This window comes from Chiloscyllium plagiosum, unplaced genomic scaffold (genome assembly GCF_037043375.1).
Source record: "Chiloscyllium plagiosum isolate Xiang-an unplaced genomic scaffold, Cpla_swu_hap1 HiC_scaffold_10, whole genome shotgun sequence".
NCBI classification, from domain to species: domain Eukaryota; kingdom Metazoa; phylum Chordata; class Chondrichthyes; order Orectolobiformes; family Hemiscylliidae; genus Chiloscyllium; species Chiloscyllium plagiosum.
This window is the reverse complement of record NW_028270148.1, coordinates 100,392,930-100,414,450: the sequence shown is the minus strand read 5'-3', so window position 1 is coordinate 100,414,450 and position 21,521 is coordinate 100,392,930. Positions and strand designations below refer to the sequence as shown.

The 21,521-nt window shown below is 49.4% G+C and overlaps 1 protein-coding gene across 15 annotated transcripts in view; it reads left to right on the top strand.

Moving 5' to 3' along the window:
• The window catches only part of syne1b (spectrin repeat containing, nuclear envelope 1b), a 629,476-nt gene that overhangs the window by 189,921 nt on the left and 418,034 nt on the right, over positions 1 to 21,521 (top strand). For all 15 annotated transcript variants that reach the window (XM_087991586.1, XM_087991587.1, XM_087991592.1 and 12 more), the window contains 9 exons: positions 181 to 357; positions 920 to 1,054; positions 2,586 to 2,746; positions 4,457 to 4,607; positions 5,214 to 5,441; positions 7,755 to 7,853; positions 9,153 to 9,340; positions 11,425 to 11,548; positions 14,533 to 14,699. In XM_087991586.1, the coding sequence (XP_087847712.1) occupies positions 181 to 357; positions 920 to 1,054; positions 2,586 to 2,746; positions 4,457 to 4,607; positions 5,214 to 5,441; positions 7,755 to 7,853; positions 9,153 to 9,340; positions 11,425 to 11,548; positions 14,533 to 14,699 (1,430 nt within the window). The remainder of the gene's footprint in view (positions 1 to 180; positions 358 to 919; positions 1,055 to 2,585; positions 2,747 to 4,456; positions 4,608 to 5,213; positions 5,442 to 7,754; positions 7,854 to 9,152; positions 9,341 to 11,424; positions 11,549 to 14,532; positions 14,700 to 21,521) is intronic.

The window sequence follows — 21,521 nt, the reverse complement described above, 5'->3', positions numbered from 1 at the left end:
CTTGTCCCTACATGGCCGTCCATGCCTCAGTCCTCCTAGTCCTGAGCTCTGGACCGTCCTGCCTCCCATCTGGACGTGCTCGAAACTCCCAACGAGGCCTGGGCTTGATCCGGTTCCCGCGGTTGTCGAAGCGTTCCGAGGTGCTGACAGTGCAATCTAAATGCATTGTTGATTCTGCAGCAACAAGCGAAACGGCTTGCGGCGAGGAGACGGGAGGCCCAGCAGCTCCTGGCCCGCGGGAGGGAGTTACATGCGGCTGCCGAGCTCTCTACGTCCTCCCGGGGGGAGCTGCAGAGCCAGGAGGCAGCCCTCCAGGAGACCGAGAGAGCGGCAAATGAACAGCAGAGAGAGCTGGAGGTAAGGAGCAGTCCTGGGTACCGCTAGGCCCGGGGTGGCACTGCAAACCGGGAGATGGTGGGTGTGGGGGGGGGAGTGAGGGTCCCATGCATTTACTTCCCATTGTCACTGGGGAGGTGGTGGGTTTGAGAGACCCCAGGGATGGTACCCGATGCAACCATGGTGTGCCAGTGGTCGAGGGAGTTACCATGGAAGGCGGTGATCAATGTCTCATTGAGAAACATGGCAGCTTCATGCCCCCATCCACCCCTCCCCCACACCCCGCCCCCCCCACTCGAGCCTTGCAGTTGGGGGCTTCAGGGGGAAACCAGGAGGCGAGGTCCTGAGCCATTCCCATAGCGAGGGCCTTTCTGCCCTCTGGGCTACTGGCCCACAGTGATGCCCAGCCCAGTTGTGGGAGTTGGCACTGAGAGTGGTGCTGCTGCGCCCAGGAAGGAGGCTAGGCTTTCCTGGTGATTGTCGATGGTGCTTGCCGATGGGAGAGATGGCAGTGCCATGGTGGGATGATGCGGCAGGGTGGTGGGCGCGAGAGTTGACCTGCTGCTTTTGCCTTGTGCCGAAGGAGACACTAAACCAATGGCAGCGTTTCGAAGATGAGAAGGCGGACCTGACGGAATTCCTGAACCGAGCCGGAATGGGCACGGATCGCTCGTTCAGCAGCCTGGAGAGCCTCAGCTCAGAGCTGGAGCAAGCCAAGGTGGGCGTTTGCAGTGGGAGAATTCGGTGCCGTCCTTTATTAATTCCCTCATGGGCTGTGAGTGCCATTGGCCGGCTCAGACTTGTTGTCCTGTTACCCTTGAGCTGAGTGGCTTGCTGGGCCATTTCTGAGGGCGGTTCTGAGCCACTCACACATTACTGTGGGTTCGGAGGCGTGGGTAGGCCGCAGCAGGTCAGAATGACAGATTTCCTCCTCGAAAGGATATTTGTGTTGCTGAGAAAAGTTCCATTTTGTCAAAGCTTCAACAAAAGATTTACTTTTCCAGTAATATTCAAGGTAGGGTGGTTAGCACTGCTGCCTCACAGCACCAGGGTCCCAGGTTTGATTCCAGCCTCGGGCAACTCTCTGTGTGGAGTTTGCACATTCTCCCCGTGTCTGTGGATTTCCTCTGGGTGCTCTGGTTTCCTCCCACAGTCCAAAGATGTGCAAGCTTGGTGAATTGGCTAGGCTAAATTGCCCGTAGTTTTCAGGGATGTGTAGACTAGGTCCATTAGTCAGGTGTAAATATAAGATGGGGGAATGGGTCTGGGTGGGTTACTGCTTGGAGGGTTGGTCTGGACTTGTTGGACCGAAGGGCCTGTTTCCACACTGTTGGGATTCTATGATCTGCACTACCAAATGACTGGACAGGTAGTTCTTCTATAATGTGATGGTTGCTTTCTTATACAACCCCACGTTATAGAAAAATTGCGCTTTAGAAACAGAGCTTCAAGTGTTGGCGATGTAAATCGTGTTACAGCCAACACACGTTTCCAAAGTTCATGCTTTGGAAACAACGTCCCCAATTTGCTGATTGCGTTACGGTAAATTTACGTTGATGAAACACCCGCTATAACAGAATCACCTGGAGAGGATACGAGTGAATCCAAAAGGATTTTGAAATAAAAGCAACCAGTGGCCCCTTCACAGGGCTCACCATTACCGAGCAGAGCTGTCAATTCCACCTTGCACGACCTGAATTGTCAATTCCTCCAGCTGGCAAAATGGGATTTGAGCATCAGGATTACTATCCAGTAGATGCTACCCCTGTGCCACCGAGCCCCCTCCTTGTCTCAGTAACTGTAGAGGTACAGAAATCGATTGATCCAGCCTAAATAACTATGTAAATAACTTTAAAATGATACACTCCAACTCAATTCCTTTTTCCTGGCAATGGAAAATTATAAGGATTTCTGCGATACCTTGGGGTATTTTCTGTTGCACAGCTATGTCGCGTGGCACGGTGGCTTAATGGTTAGCACTGCTGCCTCACAGCGCCAGGGACCCGGGTTCAATCCTAGCCTTGGGCGATTGTGTGTGTGGGGTTTGCACACTCTTCTTGTATGTGCATGGGTCTCCTCCCACAGACCAAAGATGTGCAGGTTAGGGTGGATTGGCCATGGGAACTGTGGGATTACAGGCTTAGAGTGTGGGATCCTCCTTGGAGGGCTGGTGTGGATCCAACGGGATTCTGTGAGGTGCTTCCCATGCCTGTTGATTCCTGATGGCTTTCCCATTCTTGTACACGCAGGCCCTTTGCAGAGACAGTGAAGATAAGGCAGCTCAGGCTGAGGGTCTCTTACAGACATTGGAAAACCTGAAAGTGGGTCCCAACAGTAAACAGTCCCTGCAGCAACAGTCCAGAACGCTGAGAGACAAGGCTGGAAACGTCCGGGCAAACCTGCAAAGCCAGTACGTGATCGTTTGTTTTATTGTTAATTCTCATCTTGTTAATGCTTCAGTTATCCAGCTCAACCAATCCTCCACTCCTCTTCATCACATGTTCCCTCATTAATCCCATATCCCTTCATTCCCCGTCTCTTTCAACCACCCAATGAACCTATTCATAATTGTTAACATCATCTCTGCTCCACTTAGTCACTAGCTCCCAGTTTTGTGGCCCAAGTGTGTAAAAAATATAGTTTTTGTCGTAAATCTCTCCCTCCAGTTGTAGTGAAGTTAATCTCGGGGAATACATTTTGTCAAATGTGGCAGTGAGAATAAAAGACCAAATTCACAGGGTGCCTGAATCTTAGAATAATGAACTTTCTGTTGTCTATTATAAGGATTAGTTTTTTAGCCCACTGACTTCAATGAGTTCTGCCATTTTAATTTTTTGGCCACACTCTCTCTCTCTCACACACACACACACACACGGACGCGCACGCACGTGCGTATGCGCACACACACATGGACACACATGCACGCGTGCGTACACACACACACAGACACAGACACACACACACACACACAGACACACACACACACACACACACACACACACACACACACACACACACACACTATATCTGGGTTAATTTTAAAGCTATAATCAATCCTTGATTATTTTAACTCCAAAAGTAAACTAATGTCTTTCAGTGTTTTCTCTCTCCTGTTGTAAAACCCCATAGTATAAACAAACGTCCATTAACACTCCAGGAGGCACATACAATTTAACATCATGGTTCTGGAAAGACTGACCTAGTTAATTATTTAATCTCTTCAAAAAGGTAGATTAGTATCCACTAGTTTAAAGTCTAAATTCAAAAAAATAGATGCTACTACACATAAATTAGTGGGCGGCATGGTGGCACAGTGGTTAGCACTGCTGCCTCACAGCGCCAGAGACCCGGGTTCAATTCCCGCCTCGGCGACTGTCTGTGTGGAGTTTGCATGTTCTCCCCGTGTCTGCGTGGGTTTCCTCCGGGTGCTCCGGTTTCCTCCCACAATCCAAAGATGTGCAAGTCAGGTGAATTGGCCATGCTAACTTGCCCGTAGTGTTAGGTAAGGGGTAAATGTAGGGGTATGGGTGGGTTACGCTTCGGCGGGTCGGTGTGGACTTGTTGGGCCGAAGGGCCTGTTTCCACACTGTAATGTAATCTAATCTAAATCACGTACCCTTTTATCACAACTGTAACGTAGTAAAACGTCACAAAGCAAGACAAAGAAGGAGATATTCCAACTGAGATAAAGAGTGTCTTAAGGAGCATTTTTAAGGAAAAGAGAGGGATGGAGTGAGTTAGGGAATTCTAGAGCTCAGACCCTGGATGGCGAAGGGACAGTGTTCCATGGAGATTGTAGGGTTGTAGCTCATTGCTGTGTTCGGAGGGATCCTGAAGGGGAATTAACATTGGAGGGAAAATTGTTAAATCAACCTAGTCAGGGGCTGAGAGCCAGTGTACGAATTACCCGATATCTATTTGTATAATAACTAACTGGGGGATTTGACATTGTCATACTCAGTGGATACCTTTCACACATTTCCACACCTCCACTTCTCCAATAATTCTTCCATGTGACTACTGAACACCCTGGTGAGGCGAGATCTGAAGAACCAACAAGCTGATTTATTTTACTTGATTGATCCTGATTTCACTGACAGCCTTCCTTCTTCTGCTGCAGTGTGAAACATCTGGAAGAGGTCAGGGCTCTGTGGGCGAGCTTATCAGCAAGCTTCGAGTCACTGGGCCACTGGATGGTGGAAAAGCAGAAGGAGCTGAAAGATGTGGAGGACTGGTCCATCCCACTGGAGGAAAAGCTTTCCAAAATTAAGGTACCAATCTTAATTGCAGCAACATATAAAATCATGAGGGTCATCAATGGGGTAACTACGCAGGGTTCACTTCCCCAGGCTGGGGGAGACCAGAACTAGAGGGCATAGGTTTAAGGTGAGAAGAGACAGATTTAAAAGGGACCTAAGGGGCATCTTTTTCTCACAGAGGGTGGTACGTGTATGGAATGAGCTGCCAGAGGAAGTGGTGGGGGCTGGTACAAATATAACATTTAAAAGGCACTTGAATGGGTATATGAATATGAAGGATTTAGAGGGATATGAGCCAAGTGCTGGCAAGTGGGACTAGATTAGTTTAGGATATTTGGTTGGCATGGACAAGTTGGATCAAAGGGTCTGTTTCCATGCTGTATAATAACTAAAAAAAAGATATTAATATATATCAATCACATAACCTTTATCACAACTGTAATGTAGTAAAACCTCACAAAATAGGACAAAGTAGGAGACATTCCGACTGTTATAAAGAGTATGACAGTATGACCTTTTCACTTTGAACCCTAACCAGACAAGACAGGAGAGGCAGCAAATTATAGTTTCTCTTCCAAGATGACAGACAACGATCTAATGTTTGTTCTCGACTCACAGCTTCTTGTGGATGCCGTGGTCTCGAAGTCAAAAGAGATGAGGAGCTTGGAAGAGGAGTCGCAGAAACTGGCCCAGTTTGTCACCTCAGGCGAGATCGCTCGTGTCAAGGCCCGGTTGACCCAAATATCCAGGCAGTGGGAAGATCTCCATCAACGCAGCCAGGAGCTGGGCAGCGAACTGCAGAACCAAGTCTCCCTGCACCAAAAACATGACAAGGCCCTCAAAAAGGTACTGACGCTTCAGGGTCACTCGGTCAGGTTGTGATTTCGAGCAGTGAGTGAAGCTTTGTGTGTTGCTGCTGGATGTTGAGTATCTTTAGCTTTGGAGGGGGCAGTGCTTGGGATGGCACGTTAGCTCACTGCTGCCTTCCAGCACCAGGGACCTAGGTTTGATTCCACCCTTGGGCCACTGTCTGTGTGGGGTTTGCACATTCGCTCTGTGTCTGAGAGGGTTTCCTCCAGACGCTCCGGTTTCCTCTCAGAATCCAAAGATGTGCAGATTAGGGTGAATTGGCCATGCTCAATCGCCCATAGTGTTCAGGGATGTGCAGGTTAGATGGATTGGCCATGCTAAGTTGCCCATAGTGTTCAGGGATGTGCAGGTTAGGGTGGATTGTCCATGCTAAATTGCCCCATAGTGCCCAGGTATGTGCAGGTTAGATGGATTGGCCATGCTAAATTGCCCTATAGTGTTCAGAGATGTGCAGGTTAAGGTGGATTGTCCATGCTAAATTGCCCAGAGTGTTCAGGGATTTGCAGGTTAGGTGGGTTGGCCATGCTAAGTTGTCCATAATGTTCAGGGATGTGCAGGTTAGGTGGGTTGGCCATGCTAAATTGCACATAGTGTTCAGGGCTGTGCAGGTTAGGCGGGTTGGCCATGCTAAGTTGCCCAGAGTGTTCAGGGCTGTGCAGGTTCGGGTGGATTGGCCATGCTAAGTTGCCCAGAGTGTTCAGGGCTGTGCAGGTTAGGCGGGTTGGCCATGCTAAGTTGCCCAGAGTGTTCAGGGCTGTGCAGGTTAGGCGGATTGGCCATGCTAAATTGTCCAGACTGTTCAGGGCTGTGCAGGTTAGCTGGGTTGGCCATGCTAAGTTGCCCATAGTGTTCAGGGCTGTGCAGGTTAGGTGGGTTGGCCATGGTAAATTGCCCATTGTGTTCATAGATGTGCAGGTTATGGTGAATTGGCCATACTGCCATTTCCAGGGATATGCAGGCTAGGTTTTGATTTGATTTATATTTTTGATTTGATTTATTGTCACGTGTACTCAAGTACATAAGTACAGGAGGACAGGGAAAAGTGTGTAATGTTGCCACACAAAGTGCCATCTTAGGTACAAGTACCTAGGTACAGAATCTTAAGAAGAAAGTTGGATTAGCCATGGGAAATGCAGGGTTCCCGGGAAAGGGTAGGGAGTGTGTCTGGATGAAATGCTCTTCGTGATGGGGGGGGGGGAGAGGGGGTGTCGGTGTGGACTTGATGGGCCAACTGTCAGGAGTGTGGTGCTAGAAAAACACAGCAAGGTCAGGCAGCATCTGAGGAGCAGGACCCTTCATCAGGATCCTGAACTGCTGTGCTTTTCCAGCACCACACTCTCGACTCTGATCCCCAACATCTGCATGCTTCCACATTGATTCTATGAGCCTAATAGCCTTCCAAAAAGATGGAAAAGGAAACAGAATTTTTGCTTGTTAAAAAAATTGATACGCTGATACCAGGAATGGAGGGGCTGTCTTATGAGGAGAGGTTGAGTAGATTGAGTCGTTGTACTCGCTAGAATGTGGAAGAATGAGTGGTGACCTTATTGAAATGTGCTTCTGGGATCTTGCAGAGTAGATGCTGAGAAATTGTTTCCCTGCGTGGCAAATTCTAACACCAGAGGATATCATCTTAGAATGAGGAGTCACACATTTAGTACAGAGATGAGGAGGAATTTCTTCTGTTAGATAGTAGGGAATCCGTGGAATACTACATCACAGAGAGCTACTGAGGCTGTTTTCATGGCTGAGATCGGCAGGTTTTTAATCAGTAAGGGAATCAAAGGATGTGGAGAAAAGGCAAGGCATGGAGTTGAAGATTATCAGGACAGGACATTAAATGGCGGAGCAGACTGGATGGGCTGAATGGTCTATTTCTGCTCCTGCACCTTATGGTCACCAACGATGCATTACACACACACAACACATACACGCACACACACATACATCACAACACACACACACACACACACACACACACACACACACACACACACACACACACACACACACACACACACACACACACACACACACACACACACACACACACACACACACCCCTCATATCCACACACAAACACACTCGTACAGATACATAACACCACACTCATATATACACACCCACACACACACAGACACAGTCAAGGTTTAGATGCCAAACCCTACTGCAAAGTGAAGGCATGTGAAAAATCTTCGTCTTCTTTAAATCAATCCTTAAATGTTTGCTTTATTGAATCAGGCAATCTTGTATTTACTTCCTTTGTTCTTTTTCCCCACCTTTTGCAGGTCCAGCAGTCACTGACGGACATAGAGGCCACCTTGATGGGGAGAAGCAACAAATGCTCCTCTGCAGAGGAAGCTAATCGGCTGATACAGGCACACCAGGTATGGAGGGGCACGGTCGGCTTGGGGGGAATGGCTGAGACACCAAAATGAGAAATACAAGTCTTTGTGACAAAATAATTTGGAAGGAGGCTTGCAAGAGCTTACACAAAGTTCTATATAGAATCCCTACAATGTGGAAGTGGGCCATTTGGCCCATCAAGCCCCTTGACCAGCATCCCTGTTTCACCCTGTTCCCATTTTCTGCATTTCCCAAGGCTAATCCACCAAGCCTGCACATTGGTCATGGAATTCCTACAGTGTGGAAACAGGCCCACTGAGTCACACCCAGACTGACCACTCTACACTATCCTACATTTCCCATCGCCAACCCACCCAACTTTGGACTGTGGGAGGAAACCCACACAGACAACATGCAAACTCCACACAGACAGTCACCTGAGGCTGGAATTGAAGCTGGGTCCCTGGTACTGTGAGGCAGTAGTGCTAACCACCGAGCCACTATGTTGCCCCAAACATATATAATTCACGGATCCAGCAATAATAAGTTTTATTATTGATCTACAGCGATGGGGCCATCACTGGCTAGATGAGTTTTTATTGTCTAGCCCTAATTGCCCTGGAGACTGTGGTCAGTGAGCTGCCCCCTTAAGCTGCCGCAAGTCTCTGCGTGCTAAGTGAAAGAGCAGCACCTTATTATCCATACCGTTTCGGGATGTGTTTCTTTTATACCAGAAACCAAAAACATTAGACATTAATTATATTTTCTCAATTGTACTTTATGGAGTATCTCTAATCCGGCTGAGTGTACACAAGCCAAATCCTTTGATACCGCATTTTTAAAATGCAGCACTTTTATTCAGAATCTCCTTCCTCACTTGAATAATGTAACAGCCCTTCCAGAAGTTGCTATCCCATTTAAAACCTGCCTTTGTGCATGAATAAAAGATATGGCTGCTGCATTACAAAATATAAAAGGCCTGTTCAAGCTCTTTTCCTATTGACTAATTTTCATTTTGGCTCTCTCTGTGTTTGACCTGCACCTGCACTCTCCTGTATCTTGGCTAATGGAGTTGGAAGGATTTTAAATTTCACCGCTGATATAATGTGATCATAGAGTGGAATTTTCAATTATTTTTATCTCTACAGTGCTTTACTTTCTTTCAAATCCTTCCACTTGTAAAAATTCCCTCTGATTTCATATTTTGTTATATTTCTGTTGCACAACAGCAATTGTGATCTGAATTCCGTAGATGAAAATGTCCATGGACAATGCACAATCCATGGAAGGTGTTGTTGTTTTTGTTGGAAGTGAGTTTCCCCTGCTCTGCTCTGCTGCAGGAGTTCTGTCAGACCATTGAGCAGATAAAAACCCCAATGGCGTCACTCTCAACAACTGTCCGCAGAGTCAGCAACAAGGACGAAGCTGCTCAGGAACTGAACGCTCTGCAACAGAAGTACGAGAGGGTGCAAGATCAGGCCCAGCAAGTACAGGTGGTGCTGGAAGACCTGTTGTTGCTCTGGCAGAAGTGAGTAACACCGTCAAATTGTCATCCATGCCATTGTTAGAGCTTTTGTCGAGAATGACTAACATATATCTCTCACACACGCACACACATCTCTCTCATACACACACAAACACTAACATATATCTCTCACACTCAAATATTTCTTACACACACACCTCGTGCATATACACCTCTTATACATATGCATACACCTCTCACACATATGCACCTCTTATACATATGCACATACCTCTCACACATATACACCTCTTATACATATGCACACACCTCTCACGCATATACACCTCTTATACATAGGCACACACCTCTCACACATATACACCTCTTACACAGACACACAAACACACACACACACACACTGTTTCACACATGCAATGCTCACACACACACGTTACACACAAACACACACCTCTCTCTCACACATACCTCTCACATTCACACACCTCTCTCTCACATGCACACTCACATGCACACACACACCTCATACACACACCTCTCACACTCACACATACCTCTCACATCCACACACACCTCTCTCTCCCACATACACACTCACACACATGCACACACACCTCTCACACACCCATCTTACACATACACACCTCGTACACATACAAACATATACTCGCGCACACATACCTCTCTCACACACTCACATTTTACACAAATACACACACACCTCTCATCGACACACACCTTTCTCACATACATTATTCTTAAATACACACACCTCTCATACATCCATGCACACCTACCCAACCTACACACACACCTCTAAACGCAGTGTTCATACATATATATATCTCATCTACACATTTTCTCTCTCTCTGACACACACACACACCCACCCACCCAACCACCCCCATACTCACTGTCTCTCTCTCACACCCCCACACACACATCACACACACATACACACACACATACACAAACACATACACACATATACACACACACTCACAGCCACACACACATATACACAAACACATACACACATATACACACACACTCACAGCCACACAGCCCACACACACACAGCCACACACACACAAACACAAACACACACACACTCTCATAGCCACACACACAGCCACACACACACACACACACACACACACAGCCACACACACACAAACACACACACAAGCCAGCTGGCTGTTCTATCATCGTGTGGCCCAGCTGACAGTTTGAAACCTTTGAGACATTCCCTTCTGCTCCTGAGGGCATTGCCGATAATTGTCCAAATCTTGAAGAGTTTTGATTGGCTAGATTTAGGAAAACTTGTCCCACTGGTGGGGGTGGGTGGGGGATGGGGGGTTTCAGTAGTCAGAGGACATCAATTTAAGGCAATTTCCCAAAGAATTAATGGGGGAGGGGTGGAGCACTAAATAGAATCCTTGTTTTACCCTTCTCTGCGTGGAAGGATATTGGGGGCAGGTTCGATAACTACTTCTCTGAAAGGGCATTGGTGAAATGCTGGAAAGGAAATGTGTACAGGAATTTGAGCAAAAGGAATTAAAAACAGGACAAAGTATTTAAGCCTTTCAAAGGGTTAGCAAAGACACAAATAATGGGTTGGATGTACTTGGTCTTTGCTGTTTGATACTGTGACACAATGAGATATTTTGAATATTCTCGAGTGTTCTGCCAAACTCTCATGAGACCAAAGAAATCTTACGGTATTCTTTCTTCAGAGGAAGACCGAACTCTCACTTTCAATCAGTTGATCTTAACAGCACCCATTCACAGGCTCTCTGCTTTTCATTGAGACACATTAATTGAGAGCACTGCAGTGTACATGGATGTTACGCAATGAGTATCGTGTGTTGCTTGATGAGGCAGGTTTGATTGTAATTCTTTCAGCTAAATTGGCTAAAAGAAAACTTGACGTTGAAAAGTTTCCAGGGCTTTGGGGAGAGAGGGGAGGTGTGGCACTTGGAGGTGTGGCAAACCTCCAGTTGGGTCTGCAGTTGTAAAGGGGATTTGTTCACCTTTGTTGAATTTACAGTTGCAATCTCGAGGTCTGGGGATTACGTACTTTGCTCTTCCTTGCTTTGTAATACTTGGGTTTTTATCGGAATCAGGTATGAGAAGGACCTGTCCAGTTTCGTCTCTTGGCTTGAAAGGCACGAGACAATCACAAGCTCCTGGTCTCCCTACCTCCCTTCTGACCAAGCCAAGCTGCAAAATGAAGTGCACGCTCTGAAGGTAAGTTCCGCGTGTAGCTGCAAGTGTTTACGAAGCAATCGGTGTGCAGAGACCGGGGGATTGTACGATCAAGATCGCAATGGGAAGCCACAACGCAGCTTGAGTGAGGCGCTTGTATTCAGAACCTTTGTGCAGTGCTGCCCACTGTATCTACACAATTAACTAGCGCCCTTCACAAAGCATAAGACCCTTCTCTGAACTTGCAGATTTTGATCACGGTTTATTGCCTTGGTGAGGAACCGTCGTCGTTATGTTTCAGAATGTTTTGCTGCTTTTGTGTCAATTGCGATGTTATGGTCTAGACCAAACCTCGTAAAAGTTCAGAAGATAATCTAAATCCTAACTTTTTGTTAATTTAAATGTAAATGTCAGGTGTTGCATTCCAGATGCAATTCACCTGGTCAAATTACCAGCAAAACATTCACTATAGTTAAAATACAACAAAAGAAAGAAGGAATTGGAATAACTTCACTGGAAACTTAACAGAATAACAGATGCAGTCATTATTACTAATTAACTGTTCAAATATAGTAACATCCCATAAACACACCCTTGGCAAAAGGCAAATTCAGATACAGATGGTCTCACATGCAATTCTCTAATCCAGGAGCTAAAAGATCACACAACACCAGGTTATAGTCCGACAGGTTTATTTGGAAGCACTAGCTTTCAGGCTGCTGCTACATATTAATATGCACATATTAATGAATGTACATATTAATGAATCAAAGCCTGCAACCATTCTCAGTGATTAAAGACTTAACAGCAATCTAGGTTTGTTCAATACATCGCATCAGTTATATGACACTTTGATCTTTTGCTATAAATTCTGTGTCCTACGATCCTGCCCCACTAGCTACTTGACGAAGGAACAGTGCTCTGAAAGCTTGTAGTTCCAAGTAAACCTGTCAGACTATAAACCTGGTGTTGTGTGATTTTTAACTTTGTTTGCCTCAGTCCAACACCGGCACCTCTACGTCATGACTAATCCAGGAGGAAAGAACATCAAAAGACAGTTTTGAGAGAGAGAAAACTCCAGCTTTCAGTTGTAGCAAAGAGAGATGTGGCACTTTCTCACAACCCCTAAAGCTTCTGCTGAAAGCTAAAGATCCAGCTCGAGCATGACCACACCCACTCAGGCTGCTTCTATTGTTCAAACTTTATTAAAAAAAACCGAGGCTTCACAAGCTGTTTCCAACTAGACAGCTCAACGCCTCAGTCTTAAAACTTAAAAAAAAACCCAAGATAACCTCTTTAAGGCACAACATCATCACTGTAATGAGATTCTGATGATGTCTATTGGTGGCCTAAGCAGAGCAGCAGAGGGAAATATCTAATTGGTTAGAAAGGGAAATCTAAGAAAATAATTTATTTATAGGGCTCCTTTTGCACTTCAAAACCCATTGCAGCTGATTAGATTCCCTACAGTGTGGAAGCAGACCCTTCAGCCCAACAAGTCCACACCAACCCTCTGAAGAATAACCCACCCACTCCCATTTCCCTCTGACTAATGCACTTAACACTAGTGCACTTAATACTAGGGGCAATTTAGCATGGCCAATCCACCCTAACCTGCACATCTTTGTGATTGTGGGAGGAAACCCACACAGACACAGGGAGAATGTGCAAACTCCACACAGTCACCCAAAGCTGGAATCGAACCTGGGACCCTGCTGCTGTGAGGCAGTAGTGCTAACCACTGAGCCACTGGTGTGTCTTTGGAGCATAATCACTGTTGTAACGTAAGAAGCAGCGCAGTTAGTCAGCACACACATTGAGAGTCTCACCAAAGCAGTGTTGGGATGATGACAAGACAATATGTGACATTGAGGGAGGAATATGCCAAGACACTGGGAGACAGCCTCCTCTCTTATTCTGATAGGATCACAAGATTGTTTGCATCCATCTGAGAGTACAGGGGTAGGGCCAGGGCTCGGTTTAATGGCTTAAGTTTTAGATATACCTTCAACAGTGTAACACTATGTGGTCATCCAGGTTTAGACTCAGGAGGGAGTCTTCAGCCTTCTGACTCTGAATGGGTTGCCCTATTTTTGGATTAACAGAAATAAGGTGGAAGCCATCGTCCTCATCATTGTTCCTGGCCGATACAGCTCCCAAAATGAGCTCATTAGCAGTACATATATCAAATGTGAGTTTCTGATAACTGTAGCGAATAATTCAAATGCCATGAAATGCTCTGGATAAGCTCATCCCTGACTCTTTGTTTCCATGGCGACAGTTAAGAAGATCTGACAAGTCTTCAAAGAGTCATCTAACTGTACAGTACAGAAACAGACCATTCAGTCCATATCCTAACCTAATCTAGTCCCATTTGCCAATATTTGGCCCATGTCCCTCTAACCCTTCCTATTCATATACCCATCCAGATGCCTTTTAAATGTTGTAATTGTACCAGCCTCCACCACTTCCTCTGGCAGCTCATTCCATACACGTACCACCCTCTGCGTGAAAAAGTTGCCCCATAGGTCCCCTTTAAATCTTTCCATTCTCATCTTAAAACTATGCTGTCTAGTTTTGGACCCCCCTATCCCAGGGAAAAGACTTGACTATTTACCCTATCCATGCCTCTCATGATTTTATAAAACTCTATAAGGTCACCCCTCAGCCTCCGACTCTCCAGTTAAAACAGCCCCAGCCTGTTCAGCCTCTCCCTGTAGCTCAAACCCTCCAACCCTGGCAACATCCTTGTCAATCTTCTCTGAACCCTTTCAAGTTTCACAACATCATTCCGATAGGAAGGAGACCAGAATTGCACACAGCATTCCAAAGTGGCCTAACCAGTGTCTGTGCAGCCCCAACATGACCTCCTAATGGCTACATTCAGTGCACTGTCAAAGGAGTGCACCAAACGCCTTCTTCACTATCCTGTCTCCCTGCGACTCCACTTTCAAGGAGCTGTGACCCCACACCTGTCTTCCTGTGGATTACTGTGCTGTGTACTGTATTTCTCCCTGTCCCCACAGGAGCTGCAGTCTGAGGTGATGTCCCAGGAGTCGGTCCATAGGAGTATCGTCACGCAAGGCAAGGCTTTGTACCCAACCACCTCAGAAGAGAATGTGAAGGCGATGAAGTCAAACTTACAACAGCTGGACAAGAGGTGGCAGACTCTGTCCCACGCTGTCAAGAAACGGTGAGATTAATTGTGTGTTTCTGCACTTCTACTTTTAGATCGGTGATTTATTTTGGAGGGCCATGCTGGATTTTTTTTTTAATGATGGTATATCACAAAAATATTCACTGTGGGCGTTGCTGGCTGTGCCAACAATTTTTTGCCCATCCCTAATTGCCCTTGAGATGGTGGTGGTGAGCTGCCATCTTGAATCGCTGCAGTCCATGTGCTGTAGATAGACACGCAACACCCTTAGGGAGGGAATTCCAGGATTGTGGATTGACCGACGGCAGGTGGACTGCAGGGTTTCAAGAAGCCAGCTCACCACCACCTTCTCAAGGGCAACTAGGCACGGGCAATAAACCCTGGGCTGAGTCACGAGTGAATGAAAACAATAGATTAATTTGAAATCTGTATAAATCATTGATTTTGCTTCTGCTGGAGTACCGTGTCTCGCTTTGCACAGCACATTTTAGGAAGGATGTGACAGTATTACTGAGTGTGGAGAACAATATGAGGAAGATGGTTCCAGGAATGAGGAATGCCAATTGCATGGCTAGATTGGAGTTGCTAAGGCCATTCTGTAGTGAGACGAGAAGATTTGATAGTGGGAATCAAAATGATGAGAGCTCTGGACAGAGGAGACAGAGAGAAACCATTCCTGTTGGCAGAGGGTCAAGAGGCAGAAGTCACAGATTTAAGGCGACTGGAAATAAGAAGCACAGGGGACATGAGGAAAAACGTTCTTGTTCAGCAAGTGGTTAGGGGCTGGAAACAAATTCTCCTGAGACTTTCAAAAGAGAACTTGATAATTACTGTACTCGCTGGACCATGGGGATGGTGGGACCATGGGGTAATGGGACCATGGGGGTATTGGGACCATGGGGGTAATGGGACCATGGGGTAGTGGAAACTTGAGGGTAGTGGGACCATGAGGGTAATGGGACCATGGGAGTAATGGGACCATGGGGTAGTGGGACCATGGGGAAGTGGGACCATGGGACTAATGGGACCATGGGGTAGTGGGACCATGGGGTAGTGGGACCATGGGGTAGTGGAACCATGGGGGAGTGGGGCCATGAGGGTAGTGGGACCGTGAGGGTAGTGGGACCATGGGGATACTGGGACCATGGGAGTAATGGGACCATGGGGGTAGTGGGACCATGGGGGTGGTGGGACCATGGGAGTAATGGGACCATGGGGGTAGTGGGACCATGGGGGTGGTGGGACCATGGGAGTAATGGGACCATGGGGGTAGTGGGACCATGGGGGTAGTGGGACCATGAGGGTAGTGGGACAATGGTGGTAGTGGAACTATGGGGTAGTGGGACCATGGGGATAATGGGACCATGGGGGTAATGGGACCATGGGGAGTAGTGGGACCATGGGGTTAGTGGGACCATGAGGGTAGTGGGACAATGGGGGTAGTGGGACAATGGTTGTGTTGGGACCGTGGGGGTAGTGGGACCATGGGGGTAGTGGGACCATTGGGTAGTGGGACCATGAGGGTAATGGGACCATGAGGGTAATGGGACCATGGGGGTAATGGGACCATGGGGGTAGTGGGACCATGGGGATGGTGGGACCTTGGGGGTAGTGGGACCATGAGGGCAATGGGACAATGGGGGTAGTGGGACAATAGGAGTAGTGGGACAATGGGGGTAGTGGGACCATGAGGGTAATGGGACAATGGGGGCAGTGGGACAATGGGTGTGGTGGGACCATGAGGCTAGTGGGACAATGGGGATGGTAGGACCATGGGGGTAGTGGGACCATGAGGGTAGTGGGACCTTGGGGTAGTGGGACCATAGGGGTAGTGGGACCTTGGGGTAGTGGGACCATAGGGGTAGTGGGACCATAGGGGTAGTGGGACAATGGTGGTAATGTGATCATGGGGGTAGTGGTACCATGGGGTTAATGGGACCATGGGTATAGTGGGACCATGGGGATAGTGGAACAATGGGGGTAGTGGTACAATGGGGGTAGTGGGACCATGAGGGTAATGGGACAATGGAGGTAGTGGGACAATAGGGGTAGTGGGACCATGGGGGTTGTGGGACCATGAGGGTAATGGGACAATGGGGGTAGTGAAACCATGAGGGTAGTGGGACCATGGCGGTAGTGGGACCATGGCGGTAGTGGGACCATGGGGATGGTGGGACCATGGGGGTAGTGGGACCATGAGGGTTGTGGGACAATGGGGGTAGTGGGACAATGGGGGTGTTGGGAACATGGGGGTAGTGGGACCATGGGGATAGTGGGACCATTGGGTAGTGGAACCATGAGGGTAATGGGACAATGGGGGTAGTGAGACCATGGGATGGTGGGACAATGAGGGTGTTGGGACTATGAGATAGTGGGACCATGGGGTTAGAGGGACAATGGGGGTAGTGGGACCATGAGGGTAGTGGGACCATGGGGTTGGTGGGACAATAGGGGTAGTGGGACCGTGGGGGTAGTGGGACCATGAGGGTAATGGGAAAATGGTGGTAGTGGGACAATGGGTGTGGTGGGACCATGAGGGTAATGGGACAATGGGGGTAGTGGGACAATGGGTGTGGTGGGACCATGAGGGTAATGGGACAATGGGGGTAGTGGGACCATGAGGGTAGTGGGACCTTGGGGTAGTGGGACCATAGGGGTAGTGGGACCATAGGGGTAGTGGGACCATGAGGGTAATGGGACAATGGGTGTGGTGGGACCATGAGGGTAGTGGGACAATGGGGATGGTAGGACCATGGGGGTAGTGGGACCATGAGGGTAGTGGGACCTTGGGGTAGTGGGACCATAGGGGTAGTGGGACTATAGGGATAGTGGGACCATGGGGGTAGTGGGACAATGGTGGTAATGTGATCATGGGGTTAGTGGGACCATGGGGGTGGTGGGACTATGGGGATGGTGGGACCTTGGGGGTAGTGGGACCATGAGAGTAATGGGACAATGGGGGTAGTGGGACAATAGGGGTAGTGGGATAATGGGGTAGTGGGACCATGAGGGTAATGGGACAATGGGGGTAGTGGGACAATGGGTGTGGTGGGACCATGAGGGTAGTGGGACAATGGGGATGGTAGGACCATGGGGGTAGTGGGACCATGAGGGTAGTGGGACCTTGGGGTAGTGGGACCATAGGGGTAGTGGGACCATAGGGGTAGTGGGGACCATGGGGGTAGTGGAACAATGGTGGTAATGTGATCATGGGGGTAGTGGTACCATGGGGTAGTGGGACCATGAGGTTAATGGGACCATGGGGATAGTGGGACCATGGGGATAGTGGAACAATGGGGGTAGTGGTACAATGGGGGTAGTGGGACAATGAGGGTAATGGGACAATGGAGGTAGTGGGACAATAGGGGTAGTGGGACCATGGGGGTTGTGGGACCATGAGGGTAATGGGACAATGGGGGTAGTGAGACCATGAGGGTAGTGGGACCATGGCGGCAGTGGGACCACGGCGGCAGTGGGACCATGGTGGTAGTGGGACCATGGGGGTGGTGGGACCATGGGGGTAGTGGGACCATGAGGGTTGTGGGACAATGGGGATAGTGGGACAATGGGGGTGTTGGGACCATGGGGGTAGTGGGACCATGGGGATAGTGGGACCATTGGGTAGTGGAACCATGAGGGTAGTGTGACAATGGGGGGTAGTGGGACCATGGGGATGGTGGGACAATGAGGGTGGTGGGACTATGAGATAGTGGGACCATGGGGTTAGAGGGACAATGGGGGTAGTGGGACCATGAGGGTAGTGGGACCATGGGGTTGGTGGGACAATAGGGGTAGTGGGACCATGGGGGTAGTGGGGACCATGAGGGTAATGGGACAATGGGGGTAGTGGGGCAATGGGGGTAGTGGGACCATGGGGGTAGTGGGGCAATGGGGTTAGAGGGACAATGGCGGTAGTGGGACCATGAGGGTAGTGGGACCATGGGGTTGGTGGGACAATAGGGGTAGTGGGACCATGGGGGTAGTGGGGACCATGAGGGTAATGGGACAATGGGGGTAGTGGGGCAATGGGGGTAGTGGGACCATGAGGGTAGTGGGACCATGGGGGTAGTGGGACAATAGTGGTAATGTGATTATGGGGGTAGTGGTACCATGGGGGTAGTGGGACCATGGGGATGGTGGGACCATGGGGGTAGTGAGACCATGGGTGCTAGGACCATGAGGGTTGTTGGACCATGGGGTAGTGGGACCATGCGGGTGGTGGGACCATGGGGGTAGTGGGACAATGGGGTTAGTGGGACTATGGGGGTAATGGGACCATGGGGGTGGTGGGAGCCTGGGGGTAGTGGGACCATGGGGGTGATGGGACCATGAGGGTAGTGGGACCTTGGGGGGTGGTGGGACAATGTTGGTAATGGGATCATGGGGATAGTAGTACCATGGGGGTAGTGGGACCATGGGGTTGGTGGGACCATGGGGGTACTGAGACCATGAGGCTAGTGGGACCTTGGGATAGTGGGACCATTGGGGTAGTGGGACCATGGGGGTAGGGGACAATGAGGGTGGCGGGACCATGGGGGTGGTGGGACCATGGAGGTAGTGGGACCATGGGGGTAGTGGGACAATGGGGGTGGTGGGACCATGGGGGTGTTTGGACCATGGGGGTAGTGAGATCATGAGGATAGTGGGACCATGGCGATAGTGGGACCATTAGGGTAGTGGGACAGTGGGGGTAGTGGGACAATGGAGGTGGTGGGACAATGGGGTTGGTGGGACCATGGGTGTGGTGGGACCATGGGGGTAGTGAGACCATTGGGATGGTGGGACCATGAGGGTAGTGGGACCATGGGGGTGGTGGGACCATGGGGGTAGTGAGACCATGTGTGTAGTGGGACCATAGGGATAGTGGGACAATGGGGGTAATGGGACCATGGGGGTAGTTGGACCATGAGGATATTGGGACCATGGTGGAAGTGGGACAATGGGGGTAGTGAGGCCATGGGGTAGTGGGACAATGAGGGTAGTGGGACCATGGGGTTAGTGGGACCATGGAGGTACTGGGACCATGGGGGTAGTGAGACCATGGGGTAGTGGGACAATGAGGGTAGTGGGACCATGGGGGTTGTGAGACCATGGGGATGGTGGGACTATGATTGTAGTGGGACCATGGAGATGGTGGGACCATGGGGGTAGTGAGACCATGGGGATGATGGGACCATGAGGGTTGTTGGGCCATGCGGGTGTTGGGACCATGCGGGTGTTGGGACCATGGGGGTAGTGGGACTATGGGGGTAGTGGAACCATGGGGGTGGTGGGAGCATGGGGGTAGTGACACCATGGAGATTGTGGGACCATGAGGGTAGTAGGGGACCATGGGGGTAGTGGGACAATGGTGGTAATGTGATCATGGGGGTAGTGGTACCATGGGGGTAGTGGGACCATGGGGATGGTGGGACCATGGGGGTAGTGAGACCATGGGGATGCTGGGACCATGAGGGTTGTTGGACCATGGGGTAGTGGGACCATGCGGGTGGTGGGACCATGGGGGTAGTGGGACAATGGGGTTAGTGGGACCATGGAGGTAGTGGGACAATGGGTGTAATGGGACCATGGGGGTAGTGGGACCATGAGGGTAGTGGGACCATGGGGGTAGTGGGACCATGGGGTAGTGAGACCATGGGGTTGTGGGACCATGGGGTAGTGGGACCATGGGGTGGTGGGACTGTGGGGATAGTGGGACCATGGCGGTGGTGGGACCATGAGGGTAATGGGACCATGGGGGTGGTGGGACCATGGGGGTAGTGGGACCATGGGGTAGTGAGACCATGGGGTTGTGGGACCATGGGGTAGTGGGACCATGGGGTGGTGGGACTGTGGGGATAGTGGGACCATGGCGGTGGTGGGACCATGAGGGTAATGGGACCATGGGGGCACTGGGACCATGGGGCACTGGGACCATGGGGGTTGTGGGACCATGAGGCTAATGGGACCATGGGGGTAGTGGGACCATGGGGGTAGTGGGACCATGGGGGTGGTGGGACCATGAGGGTAATGGGACCATGGGGGCACTGGAACCATGGGGGTGGTGGGACCATGAGGGTAATGGGACCATGAGGGTAATGGGACCACGGGGGCACTGGGACCATGAGGGTAGTGGGACCATGGGGTGGTGGGACCATGAGTGTAATGGGGTCATGGGGGCACTGGGACCATAGGGGTAGTGGGACCATGGATTTTGTGGGACAATGGAGGCATTGGGACCTTGGGGATTTTGGGACCATGGGAATGGTGGGACCATGGGGCTAATGGAATGATGGGTTAGTGGGATCAGCTAAGCTGCTCTTATAGAAAACCAGAACCAACATAATGGATTGAAAAGCCTCATTCCACAGTATAACCATTCTAAAGCTGATACCAACTCACCCTCATAATACCGAGGGTATGATGGGATAGTGGCTGTGGTAATAGATTAACCTAGATTCCAGGGCATGTCATAGAATCATACAATAAAGAAAAAGACCCTTTGGACCAACTTGTCCATACTGACCAGTATCCTGACTTAATCTTGGCCCACATCCCTCTAAACCTTCCTATTCATCTACCCAACCAGATGCATTTTTAATGTTGTAATGTTGTACCAGCCTCCACCAGCTCGTTCCATACATGCACCACTTTCTGCATAAAAAGTTGCCCCTTAGGTCCCTTTAATATCTTTCCCCTGTCACCCTAAACCTATGCCCTCGAGTTTTAGACACCCCCACCCCAAGGAATAAGACCTTAACCATTCACCCCGTCCATTCCCCTCACGATTTTATAAACCTCTATCAGGTCACCCCTCATCCTCTGACACTCCAGGGAAAACAGCCCCAGCCTGTTCAGCCTCTCCCTATAGCTCAAATC